General features: G+C 29.8%; 1 protein-coding gene and 1 long non-coding RNA gene across 5 annotated transcripts in view; one reads left to right on the top strand and one right to left on the bottom strand.

The window, feature by feature from the left end:
- The window catches only part of LOC126879176 (uncharacterized), a 23,189-nt gene extending 10,806 nt beyond the window's left edge, over positions 1-12,383 (top strand). The window contains exons 2-4 of the long non-coding RNA XR_007695998.1: positions 5,829-5,912; positions 9,910-9,993; positions 12,241-12,383. This is a non-coding gene — a long non-coding RNA (uncharacterized LOC126879176). The remainder of the gene's footprint in view (positions 1-5,828; positions 5,913-9,909; positions 9,994-12,240) is intronic.
- Positions 1,942-12,795, bottom strand: part of LOC126879171 (zinc finger protein 91-like) — a 33,313-nt gene continuing 22,459 nt past the window's right edge. Inside the window, exons 2-3 of one of the 4 annotated variants that reach the window (XM_050642200.1) lie at positions 10,291-10,380; positions 1,942-5,051 (exon numbers count right to left, since the gene is read on the bottom strand). In XM_050642200.1, coding sequence (XP_050498157.1) covers positions 3,127-5,051; positions 10,291-10,380 — 2,015 coding nt within the window. In that variant the 3' untranslated portion in view covers positions 1,942-3,126. Of the gene's footprint in view, positions 5,052-5,109; positions 6,282-10,290; positions 10,381-10,448 lie in introns of those variants that run through there. The other 3 variants (XM_050642203.1, XM_050642201.1, XM_050642202.1) reach the window with 3 other exon arrangements.

Genomic DNA, 12,795 nt, shown 5'->3' with positions numbered 1-12,795 from the left:
AGGAATAATTAATTCATCAGTATGTTTTTGTGATAATGTTTCGATTAGAGATTTAAACCATATTTTCTTGGAATGCAAAATTAACGAGAGATATATAAATCAATTATATTACAGTTTACGACAAACACAAGTTCATTTTCCAATTAGTATAGAATATCTACTAAGTTGTCATAAAATGGAAATATTTAAATTACTCATAAACTACTTGAAAGAAACAAATATAATCATTTAAGTGAAATACGTATAAATATAACAAAACTAATAAATTGAGGTAAAAATAAAATAAAAATCTGTGGCTAACGGACTCGCATCCAAGCCATTTTTTCACACACACACACACACAGAGTGGCGAAATAGTCGACAAGGGAAAATTTAAATGAACTAAATATCTCCTTTATTATTAGTTATTAACTCAATATTGGGACCGTGTAAGTTCGGAAAAGCGACACCTATTTTTATAGCTCAGCAACATTTTTCGCACTTTTAATTATATTGGCCAATTATATTAGTCCTGGTTACTGGAAAATTGTCAAGGCCATAGCCAAAAAAAATATAAGAAGAAAAAGTAAGATGAGGTTATGTTATTAAACGGTAAACAGTTGTATGTAGTAAATAAAATTAGTTATTATAATACAGTACTGCAAGCAAAATACAATTAATTAAATTTACCTTTATATAATAATTATTGCATATCATATCAATATTGTGGAGCAATATATAATTTCTCTTCTTCAATGACAGTAGGTATGAAATATACGTCAATTTTACAATTTCAATTGAGAATATAACAAGTCTGGCTAATTGGCTCTGCCAAAGCCATTTTTCAAAAAAAAAAAATTGAGAATATGAATTATTCCCTCCACGTACTTGCACACCGCGAATAGGTTTTTTAGGGGAGTGCAATTAGAACGAAAACATGCATTGTTTCGGAATAATTCAAACAAGGATATATTTTTCTAAAACTTTTTTTGTTAGTTTATATACATGTTAAAGTAAAAAGTTCTACTCGCAGATCTGGCCGCTAATTGTTTATTAATTGTTTAAACAATAACAATTGTTTTGTATAAATAATTTTAAAAATATCGTTAAATTCATCATTTTACTTTGATCAAATATGTTTCTATTTTGTTTTTGATTATGCTGAATCCGAATATGGCATTGCAATTTGAAAATTTTTGTACATAAGATCTTATACAGTGTGTCTGCGTAGCTAGGAACCACATGGAAAACTTTTTTATTATCAATTTTACGAAAAAAAGTTATTCTTAATAAAATGCTCTGGATAGTCAAAAATCTAAAACTCAACCATCAGATATCAAATTTTACCAATTTTAGACGAGTTATTATTTATAATTTATTATTTATATAAATTATTATTTATAATTTCGTTAAAGAGTAAAGTACCTTTATATTCCAGAATATCAAAAAATGATATTATGAAAAGTTGTTTGAAATTAGAAACTATGTCTAAATATACAATTACATCATTCTAATCGAACATAAAAAAAATTCAATTTTTTCTCAAATAGCGGATACTCATCATATTTTTATTACAATTATCATAACTATTTTATTATCACTTTTACGAAAAAAAGTTATTCTTCATAAAATGCTCTCCCTGGTCTAAAATCTAAGATACAACCATCAGATATCAAACTTTTTTAATTTTATACGAGGCCTGTAAAAAATATGAATTTTTCTTAAGAGTTAAGTGCCTTTATTATTCACAATATTTTAATTACAAGGATGTAATTGAACACTAAAACAAATTTTTTCATTCCAAACAACTTTTCTTAATAACAATTTTCGATATTGTGAAATGTAAAGGTACTTTACTCTTGAGTGAAATTCATATTTTTTGACATACCTCGTATAAAATTAATTAAATTTGATATTTAATGATTGCATCTTAGATTATATACGATGCAGAGTATTGTATAAAGAATAACTTTTTTTCGTAAAACTGATAATAAAAAAGTTATCAATAAGTTCCAAGTTACGCAGACATACTGTATGAGCTAAAAAAATTTTTTTGCTGAACATTTATTATTGGCGAAGCTTATTATTAAATGTATTTTAGGTAAGTTTTACAGAAAAGTTTTGATCACTTTGTATAAACATTTTTTTAGCTGGTAATTTTCGGTTTTTGTGTTACATTTTTGTTATCTTTCTTAATTTTCTTAAAAAGAAATAGTTTATTTCATTTCTAAAGTAAAATAATTTACTGCATTTTAAAGATTACATCCTAAGCTTTAAAAAAGCACTTATAAAACTGTAATAGATTTGTTCAAACTTGAGTAATACTGTCTTAAAGTGGTGGTAATTCTATAAAACTACGAAGATTTCAAAAATTACATTTTTTGAGACTTCATATCATTTGAATTAAATTTTTGAGATTTTTTTTGAATGAAACATCATTTAGTAGGATGCTTGAAAGGTAAGTTGTGCAAAATTGAGAGTCTTTTAAGAAAAATTGTATTAGTTACACATTTTTAAATAATTTTCAAACAAAATTCATATAAGGCTCACTTTCCGCCCACACCGTAATTATGCCCATACATTTTATTTCTTTCTATTATAACCATAAGATAGCTTAATTATTCCTCTTTCATGTTCAGTTTGTAAAATTTCATTTGATCCCTTATTTAAAGAATTACATTAAAATAACTCAACGTGCACTTCGCCGTGCGTTAGTTTACAGTGCGCCAATGTTTGTGAGAAGGGTGACTTTAGCGATATAAATAAAAAATTATATGAGATACAGATTTAATTTTAGAAATTTCTTTATATAAGGTTTTTTTGTAAAATTGTCTGAACTTTTCAATGGTCAAGTCAGTTTTTTTCTAAAATTTATATTTTTGGAGTTATTTAAAAAAACATCTAATTTCGTAGTTCATTTGTTTAATAAAAAATGAAGCACCCACTTCTCGAATAGAACTTTTTGATATGTTGTTTATTAAACATTTCTTTATGAAATTATGAAGTTCTATCTTGTTTGATTTTTTCCAAAATGAAAATCTTAATGCACTCCCCTATTTATCAAGTAAAAAAGAATACAAAAACATTCATACATAACATTCATAAGTTATAAAAGGTTGTGTGAAAAATATTAATTACGTTTTCTGATTATTGAGGTTTTTCTCTTGTGTGTAATTTGAAATGTGTTTCTAAACTACATTTTTCGGTAAATTGCTTAAAACAAATTTCACACTTATGAGGTCTTTCTACAGTGTGCACTTTCAAATGCCTTCTCAAGTTACGGATGTCTCTAAACCCATTACAACAAACTTCACACTTATGATGCTTTTCCCCAGTGTGCACTCTCAAATGTGTTTTCAAACGAGTTGCTGTAAAAAACGGCTTAAAACAAATTTCACACTTATGAGGTTTTTCCCCAGTGTGCACTGTCAGATGTGTTTTCAAATCACGTGTAGCATTAAATTGCCTAAAACAAATTTCACACTTGTAAGGTTTTTCCCCTGTGTGCAATCTCAAATGGTTTTTTAAACTACTGTTTTCAGTAAATTGTTTCAAACAAATTTCACACTTATGAGGTTTTTCTCCAGTGTGCACTCTTAAATGCCTTTTCAAGTTACTTATGTCTCCAAACTGCTTACAACAAACTTCACACTGATGAGGTTTTTCCCCGGTGTGCACTCCCATATGTATTTTCAAACGAGTTGCTGTAAAAAACGGCTTAAAACAAATTTCACACTTATGAGGTTTTTCCCCAGTGTGCACTCTAATATGTGTTTTCAAATCACTTGTAGAAGTAAATTGCTTAAAACAAATTTCACACTTGTAAGGTTTTTCCCCAGTGTGCACTCTCAAATGATTTTTTAAATGGCTATTTTCAGTAAATCTCTTTAAACAAATATCACACTTATAACGTTTTTCCCCTGTATGCACTATCAAATGTCTTCTCAAATTACTTGCATGACTAAACTGCTTAAAACAAATTTTGCACTTATGAGGTTTTATTCCAGTGTGTACCAACAAATGTTGTTTCAAGTAACTTACTGTAGTAAATTGCTTAAAACAAATTTGACACTTATGGGGTTTCTCGGCTTCACACTTATAAGGTTTTTCTCCGGCGTGCATCATCAAATGCCTTTTCAAATAACCTCGTTCTCTAAACTGTTTAAAACAAATTTCACACTTATGAGGTTTTTCCCCAGTGTGCACTCTCAAATGATTTTTCAAACTATTTGCTTCACTAAATTGCTTAAAACAAATTTCACACTTGTGAGGTTTTTCCCCAGTGTGCACTCTAAAATGTATTTTCAACTGACTTGCTCTAATAAACTGTTTAGAGCAAATTTCACACTTATGAGTTTTTTCCGCGGTGTGCAAGACTAAATGTCTTTTCAAATCTTTTACATGCATAAACCTCTTAAAACACATTTCACATTTGTGAGGTTTTTCCCCTGTGTGCGCTATCGAATGTCTTTTCAATTGACTTGCTTGAATAAATTGCTTGAAACAAATTTCACACTTATGAGGTTTTTCTCCACTATGAATTTTCATACGGTATTTGAAGTTACCTATAAACCTAAACTGCTTAGAACAAATTTCACACTTATGAGGTTTTTCCCCAGTGTGTACTCTTAAATGAATTTTCAACTTACTTTCTATACTAAACTGCTTAAAACAAATTTCACACTTATGAGGTTTTTCGTGCACTTTCAAATGCATTTTCAAATTGCTTGAGTCAATAAATCGCTTAAAACAAATTTCACATTTGTAGGGTTTTACCTCACTGTGTACTCTCATATGTATTTCCAACTGTCTTCCTCTTAGAAATGTCTTAAGACAAATTTTACACTTGTGAAGTTTTTCTCCAGTGTGAACTATCATGTGCTCAGTTAAATGACCTTTTCGTGCAAACTGTTTGAGACAAATTTCACATTCGTGATGTCTTTTTCCAGTCACCACTTTCCTATTTTTATTTAATGGTTTTCCTTCAGCACGTGGATTCATAGAATTTCCTTCGTGGGATGAATGTTCATCTATTGCCTCCAAAATTTCCACTTTGTCCTCTTGGAGATAATCTAAAAATCACACTGACTATAATATAAATATTTAAACGTCAACAGGTGTATGTTTTCAAAAAAACTAATAGTGTGTAAAAATTTTATTGAAAATTAGCATATCTAAATGCCATCATCAGAGCTATCGTCTTATAGGTATAAATACCTCAAAAGAGAGTAATTGTTGACCAACACATTACAATATTTAAAATTGACTCAGGGCTAAGCGTCTGGTCATGAGTAAAACTCTTTAAAACATATAAAATATCACATTAATGTGAATACTACACAATGGCTACCATTTTACATTGTTCACTGTTAATGACAACTTTGAAATTATGAAGAACGGAAATCTTCATCATTTAATTGTCATTAATTTTTACATATTTGGATAATTCTCATAACACTAATAGGTTATATGGGTTAAATAAAAGTTATTACGTTTTATAATTATTGAGGATATTTTTCTCCACTATGCGTCCTTAAATGATGTTTCAAAATATTTATATGAGAAAACCGGTAAAAACTAATTTTTACACTTGTAAGTTTTTTTCCCAGTATGCACTTTCAAATGTCGTTTTACATGACCTGCTGTAGTAAATTGCTTAAAACAAATTTCACACTTATGAGGTTTTTCTCCAGTGTGCATCATCAAATGCCTTTTCAAATGACCTCGTTCCCTAAAATTCCCAAAACAAATTTCGCACTTATAACGTTTCTCTTCAGTGTGCACTATCAAATGACTTTCCAAATGGCTTTTCTGAGAAAATTGCTTCAAACAAATCTCACACTTGTAAGGTTTTTCTCCAGTGTGCACTCTCAAATGTCTTTTCAAATCACTTGTAGCAGTAAACTTCTTAAAACAAATTTCACACGTATGAGGTTTTTCCCCAGTGTGCACTCTCAAATGTTTTTTCAAATGAAATATTCGACTAAACAGCTTAAAACAAATTTCACATTTGTAGGGTCTTTCACCAGTGTGTACTCTCAAATGTATTTTCAAAGCATTCGCTGCATTAAACTGCTTAAAACAAATTTCACACTTGTGAGGTTTTTCTCCAGTGTGAACAATCATGTGCTCAGTTAAATGACCTTTTCGTGCAAACTGTTTGTGATGCCTTTTTCCAGTCACCACTTTCCTATTTTTATTTAATGTTTTTCCATCAGCACGTGGATTCATAGAATTTCCTTCGTGGGATGAATGTTCAGCTATTGCCTCCAAAATTTCCACTTTGTCCTCTTGGAGATAATCTAAAAATCACACTGACTATAATATAAATATTTAAACGTCAACAGGTGTATGTTTTCAAAAAAACTGATAGTGTGTAAAAATTTTATTAAAAATTAGCATATCTAAATGCCATCATCAGAGCTATCGTCTTATAGGTATAAATACCTCAAAGGAGAGTAACCCAACACATTACAATATTTAAAATTGACTCAGGGCTAAGCGTCTGGTCATGAGTAAAACTCTTTAAAATATATAAAATATAACATTAAGGCTATGGGTACATAATTCGCAAATATTTTACGGCTATCCCTACCTTTTCTGTCTTTACATGGCAAATTACGTGTAGTAAAATTCACACTGGTATGGATATGTACATATTACTAGAATGTCATTCTACTTGACAATGTCATAACTATTCTTTTTCTCATGAACATCTTTCAGTGCGTCACAGTTTTTCGATTTCTCTCTAACGCATTAAATTGTATGTGACAGAAAAAAAGGCACGTCTTTGAATACTTTGGTAATTATTCTAGTTCGGTGATTATTCTAGTTGTCGATAGATGGCACCATAATCAAAAAAGAATTATTTATTAAATAAAATAATAATATTATCAATATAATCTGTACAATTTATAAGACTATACAAATGAAAGAAAATACCATTTTATAAATGCAATAGACACAATTGATTTGGTTTTATTCCAAATTGAAAATAAAATTTGACAACTGTCAGATTTAACAAAAATGTCACGTTAGAATAAATGTCATAAATGTGTATTATCACGGACTAACCTTTTTTTCTATAATTTGTGACGCACTGAAAAATGTTCATGAAAAGGAGAATAGCTTAAAGAGATGGCTTTTGAATGTTCTTGGATAACTGTTATTTTTTGTATAATTGCAAATTATTAATTCAGTTAATAAATGTGCTAATTTTTTCACTAGCTATGTATTCAGTGATTGTAATAATTTATATGTACCTTCAACAAAAACTAATACTCAATCCAGAAAAGAGGAAAAGTGTTAAAGTGATTTTTTAATAATATATTGTTACTATGGAACACTTACAATTTTGAACATCTTTAACAACAAAATATATACTTGGATCACAGAATATATCTTAATGTATTCTCTGCTTCTATCTTCCATAAATAATACACAATAAATAACTTTTTATAAAGTTCACCTCTTACATCAATTATTTATCAAATACACTACAATATATCAATATTATTTAATCAACACCTAAAAATATTCCCGATTCATGTCAAATAATTATTTAAAATTGTCACTGATTGTCAGTGTCTGACTGACAGTATTCTATTAGACTAAGTGCGTTGTAAGACAAAGATAGGTTTGGAAAGTATTACCACGGACCACGGTTCTTAGACATTACTACGGTTGTATAAATCGACTAACCAATGAACATTAAGGGTGAGATTACGTCACGAGAGTTTACTGTCATTTGAATCGTAATATGATTTTTTTCGAATCCTGAGAAAACCAAGTATTTTAGAAAAATTTAAACGCAGGATGCAAGATTACATTATTACCGAGGGCGGAAAGCCCCTTAGAATAAACAAGCAGATTCTATTGAATGAAATATTTGAAATTAACTATCACACTTCTCTTTTATTTTCAGCCCTGTAACTTATTAAAATAAACATTATAGAAGTTTTCAGGGACTTTCAGCCCTCGGTAATAATGTAGTCTTTCATTCTGAGTTTAAATTTTTCAAAAATATTTATTAGTTTTCTCAGGATTCGAAAAAAATGAATACAATTAAAACACATTGAGAATTTTGACATGCGTCAAAGTTTTGCATTAACTCAATGTAAAATTCTGAACTGTTGAATTCCAGCTTCCCTAATAATTATTTTACATCAAAAGGCATTAGAAACTATTTGAAGAGGATTAAAATCTGTATTGGAAATAACTGTTAAAATTGGTCTACGTAATTAAACATATTCCAAAATTTTGTAAAAATGTAATACATTTTAGTTTTCAGCCCAAATTTAGGCCACACACAATGCAATAATGTTCACATTTTTGAACTGTCAATATTTTTATTTTATCATCTATTGTTTAAAAACAATACAGTTGATAAGATACCCTCAGTTGCGGAGAAAGGATTAATAATAAAGATTTTTTTATTCAGTCAATGGTGTGAGCACTGTCAGCATAGTAACGTGTGGCCTTACTTTTACACGCATACCTATTGTGGCAAATGTATCATATTTTTCAAAATTTTGGAATGCATTTAAATCGTAGAACAATAGGGCTTTTCATTCACAGTCATTTGTTTCGAGCTTCTGTCATATGTTGTATAATCTGTGTATAATATTAATATACACAGATTATACAACATATGACAGAAGCTCGAAACAAATGACAATCGATGAAAAGCCCTATAATCGTAGAATACAGATTTTAATCCTCTCTACAAGTATTCTCTCATGACTTTTGATGTAGAATAATTAGGGAAGCAGGAATTCAACAATTCAGAATTTTACATTGAGTTTCCTATGGCCCTTTTTACGATTCACCACCCGGTATAAGATAAAATGTGTACTATTTGTCTTATTATTTCATAATAACACAAATAATACACAATATATACATAATAACTCACATTCAATAATCGAAAATAATTTAAAAATATGGGAATGTAAACTCTTGTGACGTAAAGTCAAAAATATAAGTCTCCCCACCACCGTCGGACAAGACAACCGTAATAAAGTCTAATAACCGTGACCACGGACATTGTGTTCATTTTTTTCGAATCCTGAAAGAACCAATAAATATTTTTGAAAAATCTAAACGCAGAATGAAAGACTAAATTATTACCGAGGGCCGAAAGTCCCTTAGAATAAATAAAAAGTTGATTTTGAATGAGATATTTGACATTAAAAGTAACACTAAGTTTTCTCTTAGTTTTTCACCCCTGTAACTTATTAAAATAAACATTATAGAAGTTCCGAGGGACTTTCGGCCCTCGCTAATAACGTAATTTTCATTCTGCGTTTAAGTTTTTTTAAAAATACTTATTAGTTTACTCAGGATTCGAAAAAAATGAATCCCCATTTGAATAGCATTGCAGCCGAAAAACCGTACCGATCCTCTTAATCTGAATACTACACAATGGCTACCATTTTACATTGTTCACTGTTAATGACAACTTTGAAATGATGAAGAACGGAAATCTTCATCATTTAATTGTCATTAATTTTTACATATTGGGATAATTCTCATAACACTAATAGGTTATATGGGTTGAATAAAAGTTATTACGTTTTATAATTATTGAGGATTTTTTTCTCCACTATGCGTCCTTAAATGATGTTTCAAAATATTTATTTGAGAAAACCGGTAAAAACTAATTTTTACACTTGTAAGTTTTTTTCCCAGTATGCACTTTCAAATGTCTTTTTACATGACCTGCTGTAGTAAATTGCTTAAAACAAATTTCACACTTATGAGGTTTTTCTCCAGTGTGCATCATCAAATGCATTTTCAAATGACCTCGTTCCCTAAAATTCCCAAAACAAATTTCGCACTTATAACGTTTCTCTTCAGTGTGCACTATCAAATGACTTTCCAAATGGCTTTTCTGAGAAAATTGCTTCAAACAAATCTCACACTTGTAAGGTTTTTCTCCAGTGTGCACTCTCAAATGTCTTTTCAAATCACTTGTAGCAGTAAACTTCTTAAAACAAATTTCACACGTATGAGGTTTTTCCCCAGTGTGCACTCTCAAATGTTTTTTCAAATGAAATATTCGACTAAACAGCTTAAAACACATTTCACATTTGTAGGGTCTTTCACCAGTGTGTACTCTCAAATGTATTTTCAAAGCATTCGCTGCATTAAACTGCTTAAAACAAATTTCACACTTGTGAGGTTTTTCTCCAGTGTGAACTATCATGTGCTCAGTTAAATGAGCTTTTCGTGCAAACTGTTTGAGACAAATTTCACATTTGTAATGCCTTTTTCCAGTCAGAACTTTCCTATTTTTATTTAATGTTTTACCTTCAGCATGTGGATTCCTAGAATTTCCTTCGTGGGATGACTGTTCAGCTATTGCCTCCAAAATTTCCACTTTGTCCTCTTGGAGATAATCTAAAAATCATACTGACTATAATATAAATATTTAAACGTCAACAGGTGTATGTTTTCAAAAAAACTGATAGTGTGTAAAAATTTTATTAAAAATTAGCATATTTAAATGCCATCATCAGAGCTATCGTCTTATAAGTATAAATACCTCAAAGGAGAGTAATTGTTGACTAACACATTACAATATTTAAAATTGACTCAGGGCTAAGCGTCTGGTCATGAGTAAAACTCTTTAAAACATATAAAATATCACATTAATGTGAATACTACACAATGGCTACCATTTTACATTGTTCACTGTTAATGACAACTTTGAAATGATGAAGAACGGAAATCTTCATCATTTAATTGTCATTAATTTTTACATATTTGGATAATTCTCTTGACACCAATAGGTTATATGGGTTGAATAAAAGTTATTACGTTTTATAATTATTGAGAATTTTTTCTCCACTATGCGTCCTTAAATGATGAATGAATGAATGAATGAACTTTATTCAAAAAAAAATTTACAGCTTTGTATACATATATAAATAAAATATTTGAGTAAAGTAGTACATATACCGATAAGTGTCTGCACACTTGTTTCGGTTACATAATAATATAAATAGGTATAATTTATAATCTATAAAACTATGTATTTTACTAGGAGTAAAATTGACAGACAAAAAGCAAAACAACTGGGTCAGAAATAGAACAAAAGTCAAAGACGCAGGCCAACATATAAACAGGCTAAAATGGAGCTTCGCAGGTCATAACGCTAGACAAACGGACAATAGGTGGAATACCATGATACAACAATGGAGACCATGAAGAGGAAAGAGAGCAAGAGGACGACCCCAGATGAGATGGGGAGACGACATTAAAAAGATAGGAGGAACGCACTGGAAACAGAAAGCACTAAACAGAAGCGAATGGAGGAAACTGGGGGAAGCCTATGTTCAGAATTGGACGAATTAAAGGGCAAAAGAAGAAAACTATGTATAAAAATTTGAAATTAAAATGATATAGATTATTCAATTCGAGGGAAATATAAATTCAACAATATGTACAATATAAAATTTATAAAAATCAATTTAAGTTAAAAATATTAATGTCTAATAATATAATAAAAAGTAACAAAAACATTTAAATCTAACAATTCAATCTACCAATGGATCATTATAATATATCAAAGTAGTTGTGTATAATTGATCTGTCTGTATTCAAAAGAAATATTTTCAATTGGTGTTTAAAACTATGTAAATTAACAATGTACCTAATATAGTCCGGAATAGTATTATCTAGTTTGGGAGCCATGTAAATATACGATTTTTGTGTACTAGTTTTATTCATAAGAGGAACAATAAAATGGTCTCTTTGACGAGTATTATATTGGTGTGTTGGTAGTGCATCTAAACTTTTATTTGAATAAAACCTGATGCCAGAACACAGATAGTATAACTGCCTTACATCCAAAATTTTCATTTCAGTATATAGACTATCAGATGCATACACTGTACTTCTGGACAAGATTAATTTAAGAAATTTTCTTTGCTGAAAATATTGAAAATGATGTTTCAAAATATTTATTTGAGAAAACCGGTAAAAACTAATTTTTACACTTGTAAGTTTTTTTCCCAGTATGCACTTTCAAATGTCTTTTTACATGACCTGGTGTAGTAAATTGCTTAAAACAAATTTCACACTTATGAGGTTTTTCTCCAGTGTGCATCATCAAATGCCTTTTCAAATGACCTCGTTCCCTAAAATTCCCAAAACAAATTTCGCACTTATAACGTTTTTCTTCAGTGTGCACTATCAAATGACTTTCTAAATGGCTTTTCTGAGAAAATTGCTTGAAACAAATCTCACACTTGTAAGGTTTTTCTCCAGTGTGCACTCTCAAATGTCTTTTCAAATCACTTGTAGCAGTAAACTTCTTAAAACAAATTTCACACGTATGAGGTTTTTCTCCAGTGTGCACTCTCAAATGTCTTTTCAAATCACTTGTAGCAGTAAACTTCTTAAAACAAATTTCACACGTATGAGGTTTTTCCCCAGTGTGTAGTCTCAAATGTATTTTCAAAGCATTCGCTGCATTAAACTGCTTAAAACAAATTTCACACTTATGAGGTTTTTCACCAGTGTGCACTCTCAAATGGTGTTTCAAATGACTTGTTTGATTAAATTGCTTAAAACAAATTTCACACTTGTGACGTTTTTCTCCAGTGTGAACTATCATGTGCTCAGTTAAATGACTTTTTCGTGCAAACTGTTTGAGACAAATTTCACATTTGTAATGCCTTTTTCCAGTCAGAACTTTCCTATTTTTCTTTAATGTTTTCCCTTCAGCATGTGGATTCGTATAATTTCCTTCGTGGGATGAATGTTCAGTTATTGCTTCCAAAGTTTCCATTTTGTCCTCATGGAGATAAT

Source organism: Diabrotica virgifera, chromosome 1 (genome assembly GCF_917563875.1).
Source record: "Diabrotica virgifera virgifera chromosome 1, PGI_DIABVI_V3a".
Taxonomy (NCBI): Eukaryota; Metazoa; Arthropoda; class Insecta; order Coleoptera; family Chrysomelidae; genus Diabrotica; species Diabrotica virgifera.
Note: the sequence above shows the minus strand (reverse complement) of the source record. Positions and strands in the feature narration are given on the sequence as shown.